General features: G+C 61.8%; 1 protein-coding gene across 1 annotated transcript in view; it reads right to left on the bottom strand.

The window, feature by feature from the left end:
* MAPK8IP3 (mitogen-activated protein kinase 8 interacting protein 3) overlaps window positions 1–25,371 on the bottom strand; it is a 45,925-nt gene that overhangs the window by 8,147 nt on the left and 12,407 nt on the right. The window contains exons 2-12 of the mRNA XM_012647689.1: window positions 23,121–23,241; window positions 21,096–21,166; window positions 20,717–20,808; window positions 14,899–15,043; window positions 10,890–11,136; window positions 10,045–10,147; window positions 9,689–9,807; window positions 3,918–3,929; window positions 2,055–2,112; window positions 1,607–1,759; window positions 874–955 (exon numbers count right to left, since the gene is read on the bottom strand). Coding sequence (XP_012503143.1) covers window positions 874–955; window positions 1,607–1,759; window positions 2,055–2,112; window positions 3,918–3,929; window positions 9,689–9,807; window positions 10,045–10,147; window positions 10,890–11,136; window positions 14,899–15,043; window positions 20,717–20,808; window positions 21,096–21,166; window positions 23,121–23,241 — 1,203 coding nt within the window. The remainder of the gene's footprint in view (window positions 1–873; window positions 956–1,606; window positions 1,760–2,054; window positions 2,113–3,917; window positions 3,930–9,688; window positions 9,808–10,044; window positions 10,148–10,889; window positions 11,137–14,898; window positions 15,044–20,716; window positions 20,809–21,095; window positions 21,167–23,120; window positions 23,242–25,371) is intronic.

The raw sequence follows: 25,371 nt of genomic DNA, 5'->3' as shown, positions 1-25,371 counted from the left end.
AGCCCAGATGCTGTTGAGTGCAGCACGGGGGGGCCGGGCCCAGGCGAACGCCGGGACGGGAGGGTGGGGGAAGGTCCAGCCAGCGGAGCGCTGACGCTTCCTGCCGACCTGTGCGGGCCCAGCAAAGGGCACCCACGGAGCGTAGGGCGGGCAGGTGGGGTCCTCCCCCCATGGCCCAACCACCTGGCACTCTGCGTTCTCAGGGGCACGTCCTACCTCAGCCCTGGAGCGAGGGCCCAAGCCCAGGCCCAGCCTCCCCTCTGACCCAGTGTGGCAGGGGTGGGGGTCACAGTCCACCTGCAGCTTTCTCTCCTTGACTATGGGGAGGTGGAGGCCACACAGGGGGCGCCAAGTCATGACTTTCCTTGATCCTCACCACGACCCCCAGGGACCAGGCCGAGGAGGGGGAGGCCACAGATGGTGTGACCCCAGGGGCTGAGCCTGCTCTCCTGAGGGACGGCAGCCCTGCTGCAGGGGGACAGGCCTCGGGCCTGGAGGGTTCTGAGGTGGGAAGGGCCCCACCAACGCCCAGGCAGCAGAGGGCTCTCCTCGGAACAGCCCATGCTCCTCAGCGGTGGGGTGGGGGCCTGGGAGGGGACCTCAGGTGGCTGATGCTACTTCTGCTGCCTGGCTGTGCGGCACAGCCAGGCAGACCCCGCTTGTGACGTGCAAAATGCAGCCACTAGGACCTGGGACTGAGGGTGACCCAGCGTCAGGGCTGGGACCCCACCAGGGGGTGTGGCCTGACCGCAGCGGCAAACGATGCCGCCAGATTCGACATCACACAGGAGGGTGACGAGGGCCAGGAGCCCAGGACCGGCAGTCCCCGCCCCGCGCCCGCCCCAAGCCCCACATGTTAATAGTGGAATATACCAATTCTGTACAGAGATAGCTGCTTACATCCTCCACCTCTTCTCGGGGCTCACGGCGGGCGACGATGGCCTCCGACTTCGCTCTGCGGGATGAGGGAGGACATGGGGACCGGTGAGGCCCCAGGGGCCTCGGGAAGACCCAGGCTTGGGCCGGCCCAGCGGCGTGTCTGCCTCTGAGCAGGACTCGGGGCTCTCTGGTCCGGGGCCCTGAAGGCTCCTGCCAGTTCCCTGGGACAGCGCCCCACGCCTGGCCTCACGTGTGCCCTGAGGTGCAGATGCCCGTCCTGGCAACTCCGGCCAAGTGAGGCTGACAGGGAGGCGAGGCGAGTGCCCGGCAGCCCTGGCTTTGGGTGAGCCCAGCAGACCCTGTCCCCTCCCCTGCAAAAGCGGCCCTGGGCCCTCGCCCCTCCCCTCCTCGCCAGAGAACTGTCAACAGCCACGTGGCCTGGCCTTGGCTGGTCAAGGGCTGGGAGCAGAGGGGGCTGCGGGGTCCCTCCCCACCCTCGCCCTGCACGAATGAACAGCGGGTGCGCGAGCGGGGCCACGCCCTGCATGTGCCTAGGAGCGACTCACACGCCAGGCCCCGTGCTTGTGCCGATCCCACAGCCCCGCGTGCTGGGTCCGGTGGGCCGATGTGAGTGGTGCTGCGGGGGCAGGCCTCGGATAGGGCCACCTGGGAGGGCAAGCTGGTGCGGGGGGGACGCAGGAGCACACAGAGGCCGCCGAGCCCTCACCTTTTCAGCTCCTCTTCCAGCTCCTTGATGCGGTTTTCCAGCTTGACCTTGGTCTGCTTGGCGGCTTCCAGCTCTCCCTTCAGCACCTCCTGCTCCCCCGACAGCTGGTCGACCTTGGCAATGAGGTCGTTCTTCACGACATTCAAGGCATTTCTTGGAAAAAGCAGAAGGACGGGAGCTTCATGTGAGCCTTGAGTGCACGACACAACAGAGCTTTCTGAGGGGTCCGTGTCCGTGAAGGCACATCCCGGTGAAGGATGCACTGAAGGTGGTGACCCGTCCCCATCTGGCGCTAAACTCCAGGGTCACCCTAGGGAAGGGGTCCTTAGGACGGGGAGTCACCCAGGAGTCCCGCTCCGAGTCCCTCTGTCTCCCTAGGAGGGTGAGCCCTCTGGCCTGGTCGGTCCGGCGGCCTGGGGAGAGGGACTGCCGGGACAGGGCCTCTTACTTGGTTTCCAGAAGCTGTGAATTTTCCAGCAGCAGATTCCCGACTTCTTTGCCCATCCCTGAAACAGAAAGGCCGGAGGTTTGATCTGTGCCTTTCGAGGCTGGACCCTGACATGACCACATCTGTCTCAGAGTGACGGTGTCGGGGGTGGCCTGTGTCTGGAGGCTGACAGGGGAGGTGCGGTCAGCCCCGAGCCTGCTCTGCGGCCGCAGGAAGGCCCTTCTCGCATGGAGCAGGGGCCCCAGGGCAGCCGCTGGGCTTGCACCCCAGGTCCTCACCGCTCCCGCCCAAGATGCCCTGGAACGGCCGATGTAGCCACGCAACCCCGCCCACTGGCGTCACCCCCTTCCCCCGGCTCCGTGATTTCCAGGCCTGTCATGAGGCAGACGCCTTAGCGCTGCCCCACAGGTGAATCATGTTGGAGCCGTGGTGACAGGACACAGATGACAGTGAAAACTTCTGGCTGCGGAGATGTGATGGCCTGTGGCAGGCACGGCCATCTACCAGGGCGAGGCGCAGGCCGGAGGGCCTGGCCAGGGTGATGGGGCCTGCAGGAGGCAGTGGAGGGAGCGGACAGAGGAGCACGAGGAGGCACTGACCCGGCCCCTTTGCCACCAGGCCCCAGAGTGGACTCCACAGACCGAGCTTCCTGCAGGCAAGTCACAAACCCCCAAAAGTTCCTAATCTGAGCCTGCAGGGGAGACCCGAGGCCTGGCCCTCCTGCACTGGGCACACCTATGTGCTTGGGTGTTGGGGTCCTGCCTGCCGTCTGCACTGACCCCCCTTGGACAGGTCGCAGCAGGCACCGGGCTCGCCCCAGACAGGGTCTGCCCCAAGTGTGTGGCAGCTCAGAAAGGCCAGGCTGCCCTGCCTCGGCTGTCAACAGTCTGCCCACGGGGAGCCAGGCAGGTCGGAGGGAGGGCGCCGCCTCCCACGGCCCACCGAGGCACAGCAGAGACGTCCCTCGCCCAGGCCTGCCCCCCGGGAGCTGGGGGCCCCACTGCCCCCCGTGCAGAGCAAAGCCCCCGGCATGTGAAGCATGAGGAGATGTCGGCGTGGAGAGGAGGGACACGCACGGACGCGACCTGGCCTTACCAAAGAAATCATCGCGCACTACGGGAGCCGTCCCAGTCCCACGGGAGATGGGCGACCCGGGCAGGCGGGAGAGAGGGAGGGGAGAGAGAAAAGAAGCGCATTAAGCCGTGTAGACAGCAGGGCGGGCAGGCCCTAGAGCTCGTTCTCGCTGGGTTAGGGGTGGGCGCAGGCAGGAGCTGGCAGGGCAGGTGGGATGGAGCCCGATGCTCCTTCCAGAAAGTTTATCCTTGAGATCGCACGGAAGACTACCAGGCCAAACCCCCCGTGAGGAAGGCAGTTAACAGGTCCCAGATGCTGGGCTGGGAGGAGCTGGGGCTGTGGGCGGCGGCAGCTGTGCCCGGGCATGGCTGCCTTTGAGCACTGGCAGGGCAGCGGCCTCGGAGCACCCCTGCTGCAAAGCGAGGACCCCTGGGCCGTGCGTGGCAGGGGCTCCCGGGATCCCTGACTTCTGGGTGCACCTGACAGCGGGGAGAGGCCACGGAACTGCCCTCTGGCCTTTCCTGTCCCTGCCGAGTGTTTCTAACGGCTCCACAGAACCGCCAGAAATGGCCCTTGGGACCGCCCAGGCTCCTGCGGGTCACGGTCAGTGGCTGGCGGGCCAAACCCAAGTAAGCTCCGGGGCGGGAGTGGGCTGGGCAGTGAAGCGCAGGCACTCGAGCAGCTGTGACCAGGAGCGGGACAGTCCCCGCGGCCACGGAGCCTGGACAGCCAAGGGCGTGTCCCCCCGGGCCCCACCCACTCCACCCAGCTGCAGACAGAGCTACGCACCTGAGAACTCCCCTGGCGTGTCCAGCGAGGCACCGGAGGCGGGCGGGGAAGAAAGTGACAAAGGTCAGTTGGTGACTGGAACCAACAAAATAAAAACATTCTCATTGGAGGAAAAGCATCCACAACCCGGCCACTCCCGTGCTGGGAGGGTGAGAAAGGATGAGGACAGACTCCAGCAGCTCTGCGGTGACCTGGCCCACGGCAGGCGGAGACCCAGCGGAAGAGGGAGGCGGAGCAGCGCGTCCCTCAGCACCGGGGCCCAGAGCCCGCGGCCCACACTGGGGCTGGCACCGCGACCCCCACAGCTGCTCCTCAGCCCCCGCCCAGCCCAGGAGGCCTGTGCAGAGCAGGGTGTTTGGTGTGCGGGTGCAGCAGGTGACGAGGGTGTCCGGCCTCCAAGAAGCCTCTCCGGGCCGAGCGAGTGAGTGAGCGCGGTGGGAGGCGCCATCCGGGCCTGGAGCTAGACTCTCAGCAACCCTGGGAAGGGCATGACCGCGGGGGAAGGGTGACCAGAAGAGAAAAGGGGAGCGATGAGCCAGCTGTGCAAAAGTAAGTCAAAAGCAGAGAGGGGTGGTGGGGGCTGTGGGTGGCACGGCCGGCCCCACCGCGTTGGGCCTTGGCACGACACGGAGAGGCCGGCGGGGACACGGCCGTGAGTGGAGAAACGCCTCTTTCCCCAGCAGACTTGATGAAACGATTCTGTTCCCCGTGGCTCACTGCACACGGGAGGGAACGGGGAGTTAAAAAGTCACTTGACTTAAATGGCAACACGGGCGAGGGCTGTGGGACTCCCGGGGAAGTGCCCCGGCTCCGCGCAGCTGCCCCCTCTAGTGGCCACTCCCAGGCGGCCGCTGCTAACGCGCCACCTTCCCTGCTCAGACGCTTTCCAGGTAACCACAGTTCACCCTCCTGGGCGACAGTGTGCCATGGGACTCTTTCACGGCAAGGACTCACCGCCTCCTTCAATGCTCCGTGGCTTCCCTGCAGGACTGTCTCGTCCCTCGCGATGGCATTCGCTCCCCGTACGTACTTAGGGCATTTACAGATTGTGTGACCACAAGACACGGCCACACAGTGTCCCCACGGGAGGACCCATGAGCCTCCCAGCCCCAGGGGCGCGCCGCCCGCTGCCACCCCACGGCAGGCCCCACCAGCCCTGGCACGCAGGGCAGCCCCGCCTGTCCTCATTTTTGCCAATCTTTCAGGGAAAAAGAGTTTTCTCGATTTTCTCTTCATTTTCATTTCCTCATTATTCCTGGAGTTGAGCGTCCTTCCGTATGTGCTGGCATCTTCCGTGAAGTTCCTAGTTCATCCTCTGCCGTTTCCTAGTATATTAAATACTTGGTCTGTTTCCATTTTAATGACGTCACCATTTAATGACGTCCCAGCTACTTGGGAAACAGACAGGAGGATCGCTTGAGCCCAGGAGTTTGAGGTCAGGTTCGTCAGCATTTTCCTTACAGTTTTGGTCATGCAGAGAGGCCAAGACTGTGAAAATATTCTCCAATATTCTTTTCCAGTTCAATTGTCCTTGTGTCTTTATCCTTAGATCTTTAATCCACCAGGAAATTACTTCTGTTTATGGGGTGAGGTTGGATCAGACTTCATGTTATTCCCGTGGCTTCTCAACTAATCCAGTGGATTTACTGAATATTCCGCCCGTTGCCCACGGCTAGAAATGCCACACTTGTCACATGGACACCCCTCGGGCTCCAGGCCTGTCCTCAGGTCTTCCTGTGGGCCCAGTCTCTTGCTGTCCCCGTGTGCCTCGACCACCGCAGCTTACGGCTGCAGACCTGCAAGGCTGTGCTGTGAGCCTGTGCCGCGTCCAGTTTCCTGGGCTACTCCCACACGTTCATTCTTCTGGATAAACTTCAGAGTCCATTCATAGGCTGGGTGCTGTGGCCCATGCCTGTGATCCCAGCACTCTGGGGGGCCGAGACAGGAGCATCGCTTAAGGTCAGGAGTTTGAGACCAGCCTGAGCAAGAGCAAGACCCCGTCTCTACTAAAAATAGAAAAAATTAGCCGGGCATGGTGGCGCATGCCTGTAGTCCCAGCTACTTGGGAGGCTGAGGCAGGAGGATCGCTTGAGCCCAGGAGTTTGAGGTTGCTGTGAGCTAGGCTGACGCCACGGCACTCTACTCAAGACAATGGAGTGAGACCCTGTCTCAAATAATAATAATAAGAGTCCATTCATAAAGTTCCAGAAAAGCCCCTAGCAAGTCTGTGGGCATTTGCGGCACTGAATGGATTTATGTGGGAACCGTGGCCCGACCTGCGACGCTGCCATGCGTCACGGTTCTCTGCGTGCTTACGGCTTCTGTCGTGCCCTCCGGTGATGTGCTCTAATTCTCTGTACGAGGTTATTTCTAGACATTTTCCAGGTCCGGCTACGTGGCGGAACGTGTCCCGCGGGACCGCGGCCTGACTGGGGCGCAGCAACGCGGAATGAAGCTGATCGGGCTGTGTTGGGATTTCAGATTCCAGCCAAGCAACTCGGGGAAATAAGCTCAGCTTCTCTGAGCTTCGGTTTCCTCGTTTATAAACTGGAAACAACCTCCCGGCGTGTACTTTCTGTGAATTTCCCCCGGACGGTGCAGGTGAGCCGGCTGCTCCAGCACCTGCCACTCGCTGAGTGGGCAGAAGTAATAATGCCCTCACTCCCCAGTGATGTCTCTTCTGAGATGCAGATTTTTTCCTCACGTTAACAGTTCTGAAATTGCAGTGGGTCTCAATCACTGGCCTGTCGTAGTTTAATTTGCAGCAATTTTCTTTCTTGGACATTCTAAAATACCAGTGTGTCTTAAAACTGGGGTGTTTCAGATTCAGTGGGATATAATACACAGCCAACCAGTGCTCTACGGAACCGCCGATCCAGGTGCTAGACCTCGAGGACACCACTCTCCACCACGTACGACCACCCTCAGAAGTACCCGTCGCATCGCGCAGAGCACTCGTGTGTTTCTGAAATGACAGGATCTTCCCACTGTGCAAAACAGTCACAAAACCGTGACTGGAGATGTGCGTGTGGCCCCCAGCTCTTGCCTGCTCGGAAGCCACACCGGGGAGGTCGGGGTGTGTGGCTCAGGAACGGGCGCCGGCTCCTGTCACCAGCCCTTACCCCACTGAGCCAGATGCTGGGGACGCAGGTACCAGCTCGTCTCTCCGCCCAGTCCCAAGAGCAGGCTCCGCCCTTCCAACATCCCATCAACGGATGCCAACAGCAGTGAGCCCCTCCAGGACCCCCCAGGGCCGCTTGGCAGTCGCCCCCGAGCAAGGTCTCAAGCCACCCTAAGCCTGGGGGAGCCCAGGTGGCCCTGTCCTGCCGGGCGGGGCAGCTGAGTACGGCCCGCACAGCGGCTCCGTGGCTCCCAGTCCTCGCATGGTGGGAGGAACATCTGGGAACAGACACCCTCAGACGCGCCGTGTGAGATTTCTCCTGAAAAGACCAGGCTGGGCGCCACCTGGTCCAGTGAGCTGACCCCAGGAGCTCCATCAGACAGAGCCCCGCCCAGGGCCCCTGCCCTCTCCGACTGAGGGCAGTGACCCCTCTGTCATCACCAGCCCAGGCAGTGTGGCCTCCGGGCAAAGCTTTGAACGACAGTGTCCAGTCCTCTGCTGTCCCTCCCGTTGCCACTGACGGAGATCCTGTACGAAAGTGACCTCCGCGGCAGGGCTGCCTGGGTCAGCAGCTGGTCCCAAGGGCTCCCTGACAGTGATAGGGGAAGGTCAGAGGTGTGAGCCATCGTGCCCAGCCTGTATTTTTTATATATATTTTTGCAACACATGAGAAAAATTTCATTAAAACTATATACGGTTGGCTGGGCACAGTGGCTCACACCTATAATCCCAGCATTTGGGAGGCTGAGGCAGGAGGTTGCCTGAGCCCAGGAGTTTGAGGTTGCAGTGAGCTGTGATCGCACCACTGCACTCCAGCCCTGGTAGCAGAGAGACCCTGTCTCTCAAAAAAAAAAAAAAATGCACATATATATCTATATAAACACACACACACGCACACGCACACGCACAGCCAAAGTGGGCATCCGGTCCTCTTCCTGCTCTTACAGGGAGAACTTTCAGTCTCTCACCATCGAGTACGAATGCGCCTAACACTGCTGAACTGAATACTTAAAAATGGTTTAAGATGGTAAACTTCTATGTTATTTATATTTTACCACAATTTAAAAAATACGTACAGGCGTCTCCATGAAGGTCACCTAGGACCTCTATTGGCCACGTCTCACTTAGGCCTGGCCCAGACGAACTTCCGGCTGAGGTCTGAGGCAGCGCGGCTGCTGAACACCCTGCCCCAGCTAAGGCAACCCCTTGTGACAACACCAAGGGGCAGGACCTGGAGTCCAGAGAGCAAGGACGCGCCAGGCTGGAAAGGCCTATGTCCCTTTCCCTTAGTGGTGCTGGGACCTGCAGTGTCGGCGGGTGAGGGCCGGCCTGGCCGCTGGGGAAGGATCCGCAGTCCCAGACGGCAGAAGGGCATCTTTATCTGGCACTGGGAGTGACAGCGAGAGCCTGGCAGTCAGAACCGCAGGGCAAGCCGCGCCCCGAGGCAGGACGCGGAAACACTGGCCCCACCGTCATAGATCCCGGAAGTAGAACCACCGTCCCCCCAAAGACGCCCCTGGTACAGCGAAGGCGGCTGCCCTGGTTACAGCTGCGGCCGCCTCCAGATCAGGGAGAGGCGAGAAGCACCTTCCTGCAGCAGCCGCAAGGTCACTGACGGCCCAGTGGAGAGAGGGAGGTGGGGACGAAGGTGGCACCTGTGTCTGTGCGGCCTGAGTGGGCTGCGGGGCTGCAGCTCTTCCCCACCGCGGGGCTGTGGGCTCAGAACCCAGCCCGGCGCCCAAGGGGTGAGACTCGGCTGTCCCATTTCCTGCCTGCCACACCCCAGGCCACGGCCTGAGGCTCAGAGCCATGTGGCTGGTGTGCAGCTGCTGCAGACGCCACAGACACAGGGGCCTCCGTGCCGGCCGGACGGGCAGTGCTGTCTATACCTGCATCAGACTTGGCACAGAGGGTTCCAGTGTAGACCTGAGATGCTGAGGACTGGGGGGACAGGGAGGCTGCTGTGCATTTTTCTCAAGGCACAGAGGAGCTGGTCGCTCCCCCAACCTCCCTAGAAAGTAGATGGCCCTGGGAGGGGGCTCAGGGAGGGCCGAGGGCGAGTGCTAGTGACACGGGTTTCTTTTTGGGATGATGAAATCTTCCGAACTCAGTGCTGATGGCTGCACAACCTTACGAGTTTACTAAAACCCACGAACTGTACACTTGAAGGGGGTGAACTTTACGGTACGGCTGGCCCTCCTCACCCACGGGTTCCACACGAGTGGATCCAACCAACCTCCGGCTGAAACGTAGTTAGGCCGACGACGGCGGTGTCTGCACCGACCGTGCAGGGGCTTTTTTCCTTGTTCTTCCCCAAACACCGTGCCGTGACTATTTGCACAGCGTCCACAGCGCGTCGGGCGCTGCGAGAGATTCAGAGACGACCGAAGCCGCGAAGGGCGTGCGGAGGTCACGCGCGAACACTGCACCATTGCACGCCGCGGACCTGAGCGTACCGGACTCTGGTGTCCCTGGGGGAGGGGCTGGGTGGTGTCCAGGAACCACTTCCCCGCGGACACCGAGGACGACTGCGCGTGGAGCCCGTGTCACTGACATCGTGAGAGCAGAGCTCCCAGCCACGGCGGACATTACAAGCGCAGCCCGCACAGAAAGCCCCGCCCTGCGGTCGCCGCGGGGACGGCTGCTTTACCTAGGAGGTCGGCCCCTTCGTCCACGTCCCCGATGACCTCGGAGCCTGCCGTCGACAGCTCGTGGTACAGCGAGTCGGTGTTGATGCCAAAAGCTTTGTTCACGATCCCCTGAGTCGGGCTGTCAGGACACACGGGCCAGGAGAGCAGAGTCAGGCACCTTCGCTGTGGCGTCTCCAGGCCCTTCCGGCACCTCGGGGCACAGCCGCTCGACACCGACACTGCGGCCGGTGTGGGCGTGGATGGGGACGGTGGGAGGCACCTGATGCTCCCCCCAGGAGAGGCTGCGGGGGCTTCAGCAAGGCCACCAACTTGGGCGAACTCTGAGCCCCCGGACCCCGGGGCATGGGCCGAGTACCTGCTTCCTGTGCGGTCCAGGCGGGTCTCTGGACACATGTCCAGCTCTGGAGTGGAGTCGATAATGTCCTGGACGTCGGACCACTCGTCGCTGCTGCCCATGCCTGGGGAGAGCCATTGGGGCCTGCGGTCAGGAGGGTCCAGCAATCCCCGCCCTGTTCACAGGACCCTCGGGCTAGACCACCCGCTGGGCAGGGATCACTAGAGACGGGGTCTCCCACGCTGGCTGGGTGGGAGTCTGGGGAGAGAGGGCCGTAGCGGTCTCCCTGCACGGGGTGCTCAGCCGCTCGCCGAGCCCCGGAGATCCGTGTCCACGTCAGCTGTGGACGGCTCCTTTTCGTGATGGAATCTGAACGGGCCGAATATCACTTTTATCTTTCTCTTACTAGACTGTGTGCTGCTGGGTGAGGGGCGTCTACCGTGCCGCGCTGAGCTGTGTCCCCCAAATCCCTACGTTGATGGACACCCCCGTGCAACTGTGCTTGGAGATGGGGCCTTTAAAGAAGCGGTTCAGGTAAAACAAGGTCACGGGGTGGCCCTAATCCAATCTGACGGGTGTCCTCATAAGAAAAGATGGGGACACAGATCTGGAGGACAGCCCTGTGAGGACACAAGCCAAGGAGTGAGGCCCCCGAGGAACCAGCCTGCGACACCCCGACCTTGGACATCAGCCCCGGGCAGTGAGGAAATACGTTTCTGCCGCCTACGTCGTCCGGCCTGTGGCCTCTGTGACGGTGGCCCGAGGACGCCACTGCTTCCGCCCAAGCTAAAGCCTGAACAGGCAAGAGAAACCTCCCCGGCTGTGGGCCAGACGGGTCAGAGCGTGGGGACGCCGGGGCTGCGCACCTATGCTGACGTTGCGCATCTCCTGGGCGACCTGGACCTCCATGTTGCGGCTGTTGCGCTTCTCCCGGGCGCGCTTGCCGTTCTTGCTGCTGCCCCCGTAGCCGCCCAGGGGCTGCGTGCTCTCGTTGAGGGGCGTGACCGCGGCTGAGGGCACGGAGGACGTGGGCGTGTTGGACTTGGTGCCCGTGGTGCTGGGCGTGGCGGCTGCCGAGGACTGGCCCGACTCGGACATCTCATCCTGCGGACACTAGGGCCAAACACAGGGGGCAGGGAGAACAAGTCACGGGGTTGCCACGCCCGCAGCACCTGCGTGGCCGCCCGAGGCCCCGGCCCTCCACCGCTGGCCGCTCCGCCGCAGTCAGCGGCACCCGCCTGCTCTGCAGGGCCGGAGTCCCCCTGCTGCCCCCGCTGGTTCTCTCCATGCCAGTCTCTCCCGAGCAGTTCTCGCACCTGGTCACTGCCTCCAGCTGCCACCTCCGGCTCCCCAGAAGCAGGGCACCTTACTTGGAGGGTTTGGGACGGGCTTTGGGCACACGCCCCCACAGCACAGTCCACCAAAGCCTCGCGGGATGGGCGTGACGCTACCCGGAGGACGCGGCAGGCAACCCTTTGCAGCTGGTGATGGGTCAAAAACAAGCCGCAGCCCAGGGCAGGGTAAAGAGCTCTAAACGGGGACCCAGGGAAGAGGCCGACCAGTCTGCAGCCCCTGTCTGATCACGTTATCGCTGTGTGGTCCCACCCGCCCTGTTGTCGCTGCCAGGAGACCCCTGCTCAGCCCCGGCTCAAGTCAGGGGCTGGGGAGGGACCGTGCAGTGTGCGACCCCACGGATCACCTGGACCAGCATTCAGCCCCGGACGCCAAGGCCAGTGTGACAAACTGAAATTCCACTTTCATAGAATGGACTGGCGCCAAATATTCCCGGGCGGGTGGGAAGCCCAGATTATTAAAAACTGCAATCACCTGTTTACCTTAATAATATCACTGGGGATGAACACTTTTTTTTTTTGAGACAGAGTCTTGCTCTGTCACCCTGGGTAGAGTGCCGTGGCGTCAGCCTAGCTCACAGCAGCCTCAAACTCCTAGGGCTCAAGGGATCCTCCTGCCTCAGCTTCCCAAGAAGTTGGTACTACCTTGGCCACCACACTTGGCTAATTTTCTATTTTTAGTAGAGATGGGGTCTTGTTCTTGATCTTGCCCAGGCTGGTCTCGAACTCCTGAGCTCAAGCGATCCTCCTGCCTTGGCCTCCTAGAGTGCTGGGATTACAGGCACGAGCCACCACGCCCGGCCAGGAACTCTTTAAAAAAATTTCTTTTAATTCTGTCTTCATAGAGACTGTCAAAAATTGCCAGTGCTGATCATATCGCAAGTTGTCATGGCAGAGTATGGGGAAAAGTCCTGTCAGCAATAATCGTGCCTCGGATAAACCTCACTGGCCACTGTGCAGAGCTCAGGGAGGACGAGTCCCATTTGGACAACATAAGACACGAACAGACACATCCTTTTCCTATGGTCTTTCCTGATGAAAGTGTTGGACAATCTCAAGAAACACGGCTGCCCACTCAACAACTCTTCTGTCACCCAATCCTGACAACTCCCAAACGGCCCTGAGCAGGCGCCTGGCCCTCCTGGACAGCACCTGCCCGGCCGCTGACAAGAGAGGGGCGTCCAGCCCTCTCCCCAGCGGGGGGACACTGGACCGACCTACACGCCTTACTGAGCAGGGCGGACGGGGCTCCCGGAAGCCACAGCAGCTCTGAGATCTGAGGTTCGCTGACCCTTCGGGTCCCCACCAGGCTGGGCACGGCTACTTGTTCAAAGGCCAGACTTCTAGCTTCATCTACCAGGCTCCTACATTTCTCTACAAGAATCTCGAAATGACACATCTTCCTCTACAGCAGCAGTTCCCAGCTGGGGGTGCTTCTGTTCCCAGGGGACGCTTGGCAAAGTCCAGAGACATTTCCGGTTGTCGCAGCTGGAGAAGGGGTGCTGTCGGCAGCGAGGGATGGAGGCCCGAGACTCGGTTCGACACCCTGTGGCACCTGGGACACCCACAGCCAAGCACGCCCCAGCCCCGCATGTCACCTACACCAAGGTGACAGCCCTCACACCACACGTATCCGCCTCCCTGGAAGTGGCTCTGCGTGAACATCTTGGACTTGGATTCCGGCTCTACGGCTTATGCTCATTTGAGAAGAGAAAAAAGCTACCCTCTTCTTACCACCACCAAAGCCAGAAGTGAGCGTCACTTGCACTTAGAGTCCTTGTGATGAAGTTCTCAAAGAACCTCGCCTGCGCCACGCATCAGAGGCACCCGGGTGCTCCAATGGGAGGGACCCTCTGCCGCCACCCAGCAGAGGGAGACAGGAGCCGCACGCAGGCCGGGCATGGAGCAGGTGTGTGGCCCAGACTCACGCTGCCGGCCCACCGCCCTCACGGCCTGTGCCAGCCAATTCACGACCCTCGTGACGGGGGCAGGTCTGTGGTCTGACCGCAGCCCCCAGGTCCCCCTAGCTGTCTGTCACCCTGCGGGGCCACCACTTACCCACGGGACACTCCCCCTGGCCACAACTTACCTAAAGGCAAACCTCTCAACCTCCTAAACATCAACGTGTAGCAGTGACCTCCAAATGCATTGCAAAGAACCCAAACTCTTAGCGGTCATTCCTCACCATGAGTAGCCACAACTGTTTGGTTAAAACACTGAAAATACAGTACATAAAAACAAAAAACAAAACAAAACAAAAAAACAACAAAAAATTAAGAAATTAGAAAAACTTTAAAACCTAGAGCATAAAATAAAAAGAACTTAAATGCAATTATTTTAAAAAAAGAAAAATCAAATAAAATACACCTGTGAACTAAGACAAAACAATACAATTTACGAAGAGAAAGACTATCCCAGACAAGGCAGGAGGTGAAGAAAAGAGTCCTGAAAGAACAGCGTCCAGGCGTGCGCGCGGGGAGCGTCCGGGCCGCAGGGGTCCGAGAGGGTCCCTGAGGCTCGTGTGCTCCCAGCCACAGCCCCGCGTCTGAGCCTTGAGACTGGCCGGGCCAGGCCCACAGGGCCGCACAGGCCTCCCGCCTCCTCCCGGCGCACAGGGCAGGACCGTCCAGAACGGGGGTGAGCGCCCCGAGAGCCGCCGAGACCTGTGACCCCCCGCACAAGCGCAGAGGGGGCGCCCTTTCTGACAGAGCTGCTGCAGGCAGGCTGGACACTTAGAGGAGGAAGGACAGTCGGCAAAGAGCTGCAGCAGGAAGGAAGCTTCCAGAGAAGCCCCAAGCCCCGGACCCCACACCCACCAGCCCAATCAAGCCCAGAGGCCCGGCGCTTTGCCTCGTGGCCGTCCTCCGCCGGGCTCCGCGGGACTCCACCCCGCAGGGCAGCGACCCTTACCTGGCAGTGCGCCCGAAACCGCCCACCTTGGCCAGTGTGAGCTCACAGGTCAAAACCAGCGGCAAGGGACCTGGGTCCTGACAAGTGACCTGGCTTCCCGGGGACCCCACATTCCGGGTGTGCTCCCTGGGCGGCTGTGCATATCCTGGGGGGCGCCTGTCTTCTCACACTCAGAGACCGAGATGGGACCAGGGACAAGCGGGGAGGAGCCGCTACCTCCTTGCCTTGGGCTGTCTCCTGGCTGAAGTGCAAACCTGACTCTAGACACTTGTCCTCTCAGGATTTGTGAATGCATTTTGTCTGGGGCCGCTCTGAGGTGAGGCTGGTATTTTGGGGTGTGGCTTGGCGGATGGTCACTAAGCTCAGCCCTGATAGACGCTGGACCCCACTGGGGGCTACAGAGTGGCCTATCCAAGCAGCAGAGAGGTCTGCCTGGTAGGAGGTGCCAAAGCAGGGCCTGCTCCGTAGCCGCAGCCTCCTGACCTCCCAGTTTGGTTTCTCTGTTTCCGCCCAGGGAGAGGGTGGAGGGGTGTCTGCAAAGGGGCTTCTGCCTGAGTGGACGCGGGCGCCAGCGACGGGAGGAGACCCTCACTCCGCAGCACGGCTACAAAACCTGGTAGCTGGAGCTGGACTGCAGCTGGCCGAGGTCGCTCAGGTGCCAGTGGTCCCCCGCAGGCACGAGCTTGCCCCCCATCTGTGCACGTACCATGCCGTCCGCCAGGGGGAAGACGTTGAGGGAGGTGGGGCGCTCCTTCCTGCTGCAGTGGGAGGGGAGGAGAGGGAGCAGCTGTTAGACGCGGCTGTGAAAGAGAGCTGAGCCCCCCTGCGCGCGGACGCCCACACGCGCGAGTCCCTGCTCATCCACGCTCCCACGTAGCGCCACCCTCCCGTCATGCTCCAGTCACTGCTTGTATCAGCTGAGGTCTAAACAGGCCGCGCGTTGCTGGGAGATGGCGCGGCAGGCCAGCGACGGGGCTGCGGGCTCCCGGCCGCAACCAGGTGTCTGCGCAGCGACTTTCCCGACGCTGGTCTTTCTCACGCCGCGCCCAGCCCTGCCTCCGGCGAGGCTCCCGTCAGCCCCGCTCTGACTGCAGGGGCCAGGAGGGAATCGACCCTCCCCAGGTCTCGTCCCTCGTCCCCCTCCTGCCCCCAGTCCTTTTCTGTTTCTCCACGAGGCCTTTGCATCGCAAAATGTTTGAACAAGACGGGTCCAGAGTAAAGAGCGTGCCCGCGTCTGCTGGTGCCCAAGAGGCACTTCTCGTCCTTCCCAGCTGTCGCGGTGCTGACACCGAGGACAGACCCGCTGACGCTGACGGCCCAGCTGGGAAGGGGAGTGTCCGGGAGACAGGTTGGAAGAGCTCGGCCCCCGGGTAAGGCCTTCTGTGGGCTGCGAATATGGGGGACAGAGGCCGAGTCCTCACTCCACGTCCTCCTCTGTCGGAGGCTTTGAATCGGGTGGGCCCAGACGACAGAGGCCAGGTGGGCTCCCTGACCTCCCCGAGTTGGGGGGCAGATCTCGCTGGAGCCCACTGCCTGGCGCTGGTTAGCCAAGAGTGAGCGGGCTCCTGCCACAGCCTGAGCTGCGACGCCAGCCCCAGGCACTGTGGGAGGGTGTTCCTTGGGGATGAGGATGACGAAGGGGGGAGGGAGCACGGTGGCCACTGACTCTAGTGCACACGGCTGCATGGGCGGCTTTAGGAACCGTGCTTCTGGGGCACGAGCAGTTCTGGGGACTGGCCGGCTGGTCTGTCCTGCTCAGGACGGTGCTGTCACCTGCAGGGTGAGGGTCCCTGGGCCCGCCGGGACCTGGCAGTGCCGTCTCAGCGGCTGGTCCGTGGCGGGGACAGAGCCAGAGGAGCAGTGTGCTCCGTGGGGGCTGTGAGGATGCGCGGGCCGAGGCCACCCAGAGGGTGGTTTCCTGCGGGTGACCTCACGTGCGCAGAGGAGGTGGCCACCCTGAGACACGTCTCAGCTGCCACTTTGAACAGCTGAATAAACTCGGATCCTGAGGAAGGATGGCGGTGTCGGGAAGCTGCGTATCTACCGACACGCTCAGCCGCCCCACGGCTCAGCCCTCGCTCCAGCTGCTCTCTGACCAAGGCCGCCGGCCACCCGGCACGGTGAGCACGGCCCCTGTGGGGGCCTCGGCCGCCCTGTCTGCTTGGGGCTCCCAGGTGTGGCGACGCCTCTCCTGGGTCTGCCCCCGCCCGGCACTTGCACGCACAACCCCAGTGAGAGCACACAGTGGGTCCCTGGACACAGGCTGGTGCAGTCTTGGCTGTCACCAGACGCTTTGGTGGGACAGCAGGGAGCACAGCGGGGCGAGGGAGCGCTCTCACAGACCCCCTGCCCCGCCCCGCCCCTGCTTCCACAGCCCGGCGCCGGACACTGCACCGCACTCAGCCAGGCCGCTGCCTCCGCCGGAAATCTACTCGTAGGCAGAAACGTCGCCTTCCCCTCGCGCCTCCCCGCAGAATCCCGCGTGGCTGGTCTCCAGCCCTGTGAGCACCCAGGCAGACGACTGCCCGGCCGTGCGAGCTGGAGAAGCTGGTCCTCTCAGTCCGTCCTCGCTACTTTCGCGGGGGACACGCGCGCCCCTCCCCTTCAGAGACCCTTGCCCTGGGGGGGGGGTCATGCCACCCATGCGGGTCACCACCACGCTGCCCGCAGGGGTCACACTCCCCGGGTGGGGCACAGTCACGCCACCCGCTCTGGGTGCAGAGCTCCTAAGAGGCCACGCGCTGGGCGTGAGTCCAGGTGTGGCCGGTGTGGGCGGAGGGCCTCTGCGCCTCACGCCTGGGTTGCGCCATGATTTCCCGTCTGTGACCGGGACAGGCGCGAGCTGCGTGAGCGGAGAACCAGCCGGGCCTGGACAGAGCAGGGAGGGCCTGCGCTGCTGCCCCACTCTGGCTGAGCCAGGACCTTCCGCCCAGTCTGCCACCTCCCTGGTGCCGCCCCCGTAAGCGCCGATGGCACACACTGCTGATCTGCGGCATCAGCTGCACAGAATATCCTGCCTTGCTTGGGCTAAGGAACCACCGTGTGCTCATGATTGAAGCGATCCGCCAGCCCGCTTTCACCCTGGGACGACCCACGCCCGCGGCGATGCCCACCGACGCCCAGGCACCGTGTGGCTTTACCTTTTCCTCCACGACTGGCGAGGACTGCAGGGCAGCGACAGACACAATGGCCAGCACGCAGCAGCGACAGCACGAGGGCAAGACAGGAAGACAGCCATTAGAGGGCACAGTAGGACACGCGTGCACACTCACGCTGACGTGTGTGACGGTGGCAAGACACCTGGGCCCAGCCTGTGCCCCTATGCAAATGGACAGAGGTTACACGCAGATGTCTACAGCGACACGTGACACAAACGTTCTGGGCTTCGACAAGAGGCCTTTGACGCGGGCTGTGGGGCAGGTCGGCAAGTGACATACATCCCTAGTGCAGGGTGGCGGGCAAATGTCCCCTCAGCGCCCAGCACACGTGTGCACACGGCATGCAGGTGACAACACACACACGGCCACACAGAGACACACACGTGCTCCTGCCCACATGAACTCTGCGGAGCGATGGCCCCACGCTAACCGGTCTACACAGAGACACAGACTCAGCCAGGCCGGGAGTGAAGGCAACGCCTGTCCGGGTGCGGGAGCGTCGGCCGCTCGGCGCTGAGCACACCCTCAAGGCCCTCCCGGGAGACGGGGCTCTGGGCTAAGTGAATGGGACAGGCTTAAATATCTGTCCCCCAGCGATGAGAGGCTGTGGCAGGCAGAGCGAGCTGGCTCTGGCCAGGATGGCAGGGAGGCTCCTTCCCGCTGCTGCCCACGGCCGCAGTGCAGATCGTGAAGGAGCCGGCGCCCCCCGCGCCCTACGCAGTCTGAACTCGGGACAACGAAAGGGCTGCGCCTCCCGCGTTTCAACCAGCTCTTCCCTTCGGAGGCGAGCGCGGTGGCTGCCCCGTCTGGCGCAGGCGGCAGGCAGGCACGTGCGCCCCGCTCATCTCGTTCCAGCCGGGAAGGCACGGCCCGCGGCGGCGACTGCAGCTGCAGTAACAGGCGCCGGGTCCGGGGCAGGTGACGAGGCCCAGTGCACGTTCTGGCCACAGCCAAGCCACCGCGCGCAGGAAGACGGTGGCTGCCAGCCCTGCTGTGGTTCTGACACGCCGTGGCGACTGTGGCTCGGGAAAGTCTGTTGACAGAGCTACTGGGGCCTAGGGACCCAAGTGACCCAGCTGCCCCACCCGGGCTCGCAGCGATCTGGAGGATTAGCCTGCAGCGACCAAGGCTTCGGTGCCGGTCTGGACAAAGCCCTTTCCTCTCCTGGACAGGCTGGGGGTCCCGTCTCATGCACTCCTGGGGGCAGCCCCCGCTGGGCGGCCACTGCAGCCACGTCACTCTTGCTGGTGGCCCCGAGGTCCCATGTGTGCAGGGGAGGTGAGTGCCTGAGGCCAGGCAGCAACACGGACAGAAGACCCCACAGACCCATCCCTTGCACAACAGGCTGGGGGTTCTGACCATGGAGGCTTCAGGAGTGGCCGCGTAGTTGCAGGGGGACCCCGCGAGCCCGTGCGTGGCCCAGAGTCCTGATGAGGAGAGGTGGCACCAGCACGGGGGTGGGGGCTGCCCTGAGCGGGGAGCTGCGTCCCACAGGCCCGTCTGACGCTCAGGACTGGACGAAACCGAGGTGCTGGGCTGTGCTCGCCGCGGACCCTGCTCAGGCCCTGCCTCGCCTCACGATGGAGCCCCCGCGGGGGTCTGCGGGCCTGGCCTGGCCCACGGTGACGGCCAGAACCTTCAGGGGCTGGCTGAGCCCACATGGCCTGGAGGTTCCGAGGGCGTCTGTTTACGGAGTGTCCGTGGGGCCTGGGGTCCTGACCACCGCGACCCAGGACAGGCGCTCTCGGCCTGCAGTCCCGATGCAGACATCACGTCTCCCAGGTGCTCGCTGTCCCGGGCTCCTGCACGCGGGCTGGCGGGTGCTGCAGCTCTCAGGCGCCGGCCATGCCGCTGCCCTGGCCCGACTCAGATTGCTCCGTTCGGGCCCCACAGAAACAACGGCACGACCCCAACTCCAGGTTAGATCTTATTCGTCACTTGGAGATCCTCGTGCTGACTTCTGAGTGCCCTGCTCGGTGCACGTCAGCAAGTGGCTGCGGAGACTTCGACGGTTTACCAGGCTCCTCGCTCAGTTCTCACCGTGCTCCGGGGACTGGCACGCGCTGCGCGGCGGCCGTCGCGGCTGTCGACTCCATGTGCGGCTACGGGCAGAGGCCATGTCGGAGCTGCCAGCTCCTTGCCCCCAGGCTGCCGGGCCTTCCTCACCCTGCGCGTGCGGTTTTCGGAAGACTGAAGCACCGAATCTGCCGCGCTGCCCACGGTTTCCCAGAAAGGGACTGATGTGGCCCCGAGTTGAACATCCTGAACCTTCTCGTTTGCAGACACAGCCACAGACCAGGCAGGCATGAGGGAAACCGCGTGTGGCGTCACCGGAGGCTCTCCCCGGCAGGAACCAGGTGCCACGACTCAGCGGCGTGGCCCAGCTCCGTGGGCTGCGGATGGGACGGAGACTGGGAACGTCAGTCCTCGGCCCAGGACGCTGCCTCCTCGGGTTCCCTCCGGCCAGCGCCCTCGGGCTGCTGACACCCTGGACGAGCCCTTTGCCGTTCCGCTCCCGGGGCCCGTGGTCCAGCGTCGTCTCCACTCCGAGGGCACAGAGTGCAGAGGGAACCCGACCTCACAGGCTTCTCCTGCCACCCGAGCGGCACCAGCACCGAGCCCTGAACTCGGGCTGAGCAAGGGCCCGGAAATCCGCAGGCCTCGCCCGGCCCTGCACACACAGCTGGCCGGTCGAGGTAGCATGTTCTAGAAAGTCACCTCAAACCCTGCATCAGTGAACACTAAAGCGCTGCCCTTACAGGAGGTATGTACACGTCCAGGTACGTATTTCCCATCGATTGTAATCTTAAATCCTAAAAACATCTCACCCTGGTCCACTCTATTTTCTTTATTTTTCAAAAGAGGAAGCGAGGTCTGAAGTACGGGTGCCTGGCCCAAGGCCACCCAGCAGACGGGTGCCCCGGTAGGGCTTCAAGCCCATTTAACGGTCCTGAGTCCCGGCTTCCCCCGCAACTCTCCGCCCCGGCATCCGGGACGAGGCTCAGGACAGGCCAGGCGTCGCCTCGTCCCGCCTCAAACCTCGCCCCGCCCTGTGCGCGTCAGCCGTGACTGCGGAGAGCCCTGCGCTGGCTCTGAGGTTACAAATGCCTTTCGGCCAGTCGGCCAGCTCACAAACGTGGGTCCACGAACAACGAGGATCGACAGTGAGAGTCTCCCTGAGGGTGACTGCGCTGGGGCCACACGCGCTTCCCCACACTCCCGCCCAGCGCACGCCCACCAGGCCCCCCGAGCCAGCGGGACCGGCCCTCCTACCTCCTCCCGGGCAGGCTGCTCTCCGTCTGGCCGCTGCCGCCGACCTGCTGCATCTTGGCCCTCTCGATGTGCTCCACGTAGGTCTGGATCATCTGCGGGAAGCGACCTCCGCGTGGGCACGCGCTGCCGCTGCGCCTCGCCCGCCCCCCACCCCCAGCCCCTGCCTGCCGGGGTTCTGACAGAACAAGGACCAAGTCGGGGGGTCCGACTGGCACAGGGCCGACAGCTTTCCTGTCTGGCAGCAAAATGCCCGAAAAAGAAAACACTAGAAGAAGCAACCAGAGGTCAGCGGCAGGTCGCAGGAGTGGGGCTGCGGCCCACCCTTGTGCCCTCTCCACGCCGGCCTCTGGGTGCGAGGCCCGCCCTCCGAGGCACCCACCTCCGTGTGCCGCTGGTGCAGGGCGTTGTATTCCTTCTTCATCTCCGACTCGCGCTCCTCCAGCCGGGAAACTGGAAAACACAACGGATGCGCGTCAGCCACGCAGCTGTTCGTGGCCCCACACTCCTCGGGTCGCACCCGCGGGGGACAAGGCCCAAACCCCGATGCCTGGTGACCCTTCTGGGGCAATGGGAAGCAGACTCTGGCTCGGCTGGCCTGGGTGGCACCCTGCGTGCGCCGCACTGCCGGACAGTGTCCAGCTCTGCCACGAAGAGGAACAGGACGCGGAAACTCACACCAGCGAGCTGTGCTCAGGTCAGCTGGGAGCTTCGGACACGTGGGCAAAATTCACAGTGCCAAGGACAGCTAAGATGTGAGCAAGAAGCGCATGGAAAGAGGCAGGCTTCAAAGTGAGTAGCGTCTGAGACGCGTCAAAGGGCAACAGAACGCTGGAAGCAATGGCAGAACTGCCGCGTCACGACCATGCCCCCTTGGGCCGACAGCCGTGTCTCCCCTGCATGTGCTCTGCCCAAGGACACGGGCCCGTCCCCTGCTGGCCCTGCCCTCAGCGCATAGCCCCCCAGTCTTCCGCAGCTTCCTGGCGTCTATTCTAAACTGATTTAACAAATCACATGGCTCAACGTCCCACTCCGCCTACACGCTCTCCTGCTCCAGGGCCTGGCGTGCGGCTGGCCTAGCAGAGTCCTCGGACCCTGTCGCTGCCCGCCCGAGCATCTGCATCCACCACGCTCCCAGGTGACACGCTGGTGTGCAGACCCCACTCTGAGGAGCAACGTGGGTGTCAGAGTCAGTTTGATCTTCCCATGAGGAGCCTGAGTGGTCACAGACAGCAGCACACAACATGCATGACTTATAGACACGGCACACAACACACACGTGGCCACCAGAGGAGAGAGCAGATGACCCATCCCACGTGTGTCCTGACCCGGCCCCTGTTCCGCTCCAGCAGGGGCTGCCCGACCGTGCATCTGTCCCTGGAGAGGACTGTGCAGCCGCCGCCTGGTCCTCTCTCCACTGCCCCACCCTGGTGTGCACCAAATGAGTAACTTCAGCCTGTAGTTTGGGTTTGTATTTTTTTCCTTCTAAGAAAAGAGCTGAAAAGGTTCATACACGAAACGTGTTCGAAGCAAAGGGAACGTTAAAGGTTCTGTATAATCACAGAGAGGGTTTATCTGCGCCTGTTTAACGGGCCGTTCGGCAGGAGCGCTTATGTGCGTTCACAGCCGTGGGCCCTGCGGTTGCTGCCGACCCTCAGGCTCGTCAGCAGGTCAGCGTGAGCACGGTGGCCCTGCAGTCTTGGTTGGGGAGGGGACAGGCCCAACATATCGAAACATTTTTTTCCCCGACTTGATCCTAACTGTTCTGAGAAGTGCTGGCACCTGCCGTCCAAGGCAACTAGGCAAAGCGGCAAATAGGTCTCCGTCATCAGAACGTCTAATTACAGGAAACCAAGTGACACAGGTCGTCATGACACCGACAGTGCGGTTTAAACAGAGACTTTTGGAAACTGAAACAACCGTTCCTATAATAATAACAGAAAGCCCCGTTCTCCGCCTGGCCTTGCAGGGGACGGGCTCTCCTGCAGACCCCCTGGTCGCCATGAGCCTGTCTGGGAAGTGCCAGCCCAGGCAGCCATCTCTCCTCCGCATCACCAGGCGGTGAGCCCAGGGCAGCAGGAAGCTGTTCTACAGGCCACAGAAGGACCTAAAGGACTATGTACTGGAGATTTGGGGCCAGATTACAGCGTGAAGCGTAAGTGCCGTGTGATCAAAGGGGCCTTGTTTATTGATTTGTATTTCTGCGGGGGAGGTGAGGCTGACGGCAGAAATGCACAGCAGCGCAGAGAGAGAACAGTGGCCGACGGAATCTAGGTGAAAACAAAGTAAGACTATCATTGGGTTTTCTCTAATCTCTCTTCGTCAAAGGCTCTCAACGTCCTTCCCAGCCCGCCCGTCTCGGGACAACACACACTCGGACGCGGTTCCGTCTCTCCGCACTACTTACTCTGATCCGCGTAGTTCTTGGCCTTCAGCTCCAGCTGGCGTGTCTGGAACTCGTAGTGCTCCACCTGAATTTGCAGCTCTTTCTTTTCCTGTTCCAAGGCATCTTCAAACTCGATGAATTTCTACACGTGGAGGAGAGAAAAGGAGCAGGTGCCATGAGTGGGTCACAGCCGCCCCGCAGGGTAAGAGCCACGGGTTGTCTCTGGGGCCTGGGGCTGGCCGGTGGTGGGGCTCGAACAGGGGGGTCTCCACTTCCGACCCTGCTTCCCGCCACGTGGCAGTGCCTGCCCTGCGCCCGGGACGAGGGCAAGCCCAGCCCTCCAGGACTGAGTCGCTCTGCACCCTCCCCTCCAGCGGTGGTATCTGCAAGCCCCGTCCAGTAAGAATCTCTGACCAAAGCCACCGCTACGCATGTGCGGGATTCCGGCGTCGCTCAGGGTCTCGCCGGGTGCCACACTCAGGTCCACGCTTGCTCTAACGCTCTGCTGCTGTGGTCTAGACATTCGTAGTACTTTTGAACACAGGGCGCCCGCATTTCCATGCCTGCACTGGGCCCCAGGGATCGCGTAGCTGGTCCTGTTTGCAACAGAGGAGCACACTCCTCTCCACTGACCCTCTGAGCACGGTCAGGTCTACCGTTCCGCACCTCGGGCACGGCCTGGCTCAGGACACCGTCGCTGCCGTAGTACCTGGCAGCACAAGTCTTGCTCCCAGCCCTTCAGAAAAGCAGACGGATCGCTCTAGGTTTGGAATCTGAACCTTGCACAGTAAGTTCAAGCAGAATTATTATCAAACCCGGTGACAGGAAAGCACTTTGCAAAATAAAAGAAGCTCCCGAGAGGTCTGAAGAGCAGAGGTGCCACTGAGGCCCGCCACGCTGCGAGGCTAATTCCCACAGCAGCCCTGAGGGGGCGCTGTTAACACCGCGAGTTTACTGAGTAGAAAATGGGGAAATATTATCAAGAAACTTCATTTGCAGGAAGCATCAATATCAGCTGGGTTCTTAGGACATAACGAGTTTCTCAGAAGATGGTTATATAAAACCGATGGCTCGTTTCGGGTTTGGGGCATCTGTAAGAGCAGGTTCATCGGTGGTGGCCACAGCTGTGTTTCCCATAATAACTCCACCCAGTCCCCCCACCCAAGGATAACAGGCCCCCAGACGCTTCTTCCCACAGCAGCTTCTAAAAAGGTCTTTGTGCTGGAAACCACTGGGGCTCCTGCCCAAAGCATGACTCATCTGCAGGATGGGGAGGGTGGAAACCCCAGGAGAGGCGGGGCGGGCGGGCGGGCAGGGGAGAGGGGCAGCAGCAGGGCTGCATCAAGGCCAGCACAGGAACCTATGGAAATGCAAAAAGCAAACAGCCCACAGCCAGGAAAATGCACATGTTTTGTGCAGCCATACGAAAAAAAGTAAGTGTTTTTTTTTTTTGAGACAGAGTCTGGCTCTGTTGCCCCGGCTAGAGTGCCGTGTCTTCATCCTAGCTCACTGCAACCTCAGACTCCTGGGCTCAAGTTATCCTTCTGCCTCAGCCTCCCGAGTAGCTGGGACTACAGGCATGTGCCACCATGCCTGGCTAATTTTTTCTATATATTTTTAGTTGTCCAGATAATTTCTTTCTATTTTTAGTAGAGACAGGGTCTCGCTCTTGCTCAGGCTGGTCTTGAACTCCCGATCTTGAGCAATCCACCCGCCTTGGCCTCCCAGAGTGCTAGGATTACAGGCGTGAGCCACCGCGCCCGGCCAGTGTTTTTGAATTAGCTGTGGATACAACAGCATATGAAGAACAAATAAATGCTGCCGACTGATAAGGATATTTTTTAATAGGGTAATTTTAATTCTCATTACTTAAAATATGAAAAACGGCAAAAAGGGATTCGAGGAGAGGAATATTTCTTAAAAACTGCAAGGCTACCATCTAGAGAGTCAGTTAAACCTGTCTGCTGTTCTTCCCGGTCTGTGTGAGTGGAGGGCACACGTGCGACCATCGTGTGCCCAGCATTCCGTGACCTGGCTCAGCCGCTCGTCTATGCTGGACGTGTCTCCGCAGCAGCGACGGATCCGCTTCCGCTGCTGACAGGTGCCCGTGAGCACGTGCAGAGCACGCGTGGCCGGCTCCAAGGTTGCTCCAGATGCTCCTCAGTGCCGGCTGTGTGCACACACCTGAGCACCTGTCTGCTGGCTCCCTGCTCTCCCAGGTTGTGGCCGCACCCGCTACCTGGCTCTTCAGAGGGTGTCCCGACCCACCACC

This window comes from Propithecus coquereli, unplaced genomic scaffold (assembly GCF_000956105.1).
Source record: "Propithecus coquereli isolate 6110/MARCELLA unplaced genomic scaffold, Pcoq_1.0 Scaffold27, whole genome shotgun sequence".
NCBI lineage: Eukaryota > Metazoa > Chordata > Mammalia > Primates > Indriidae > Propithecus > Propithecus coquereli.
Note: the sequence above shows the minus strand (reverse complement) of the source record. Positions and strands in the feature narration are given on the sequence as shown.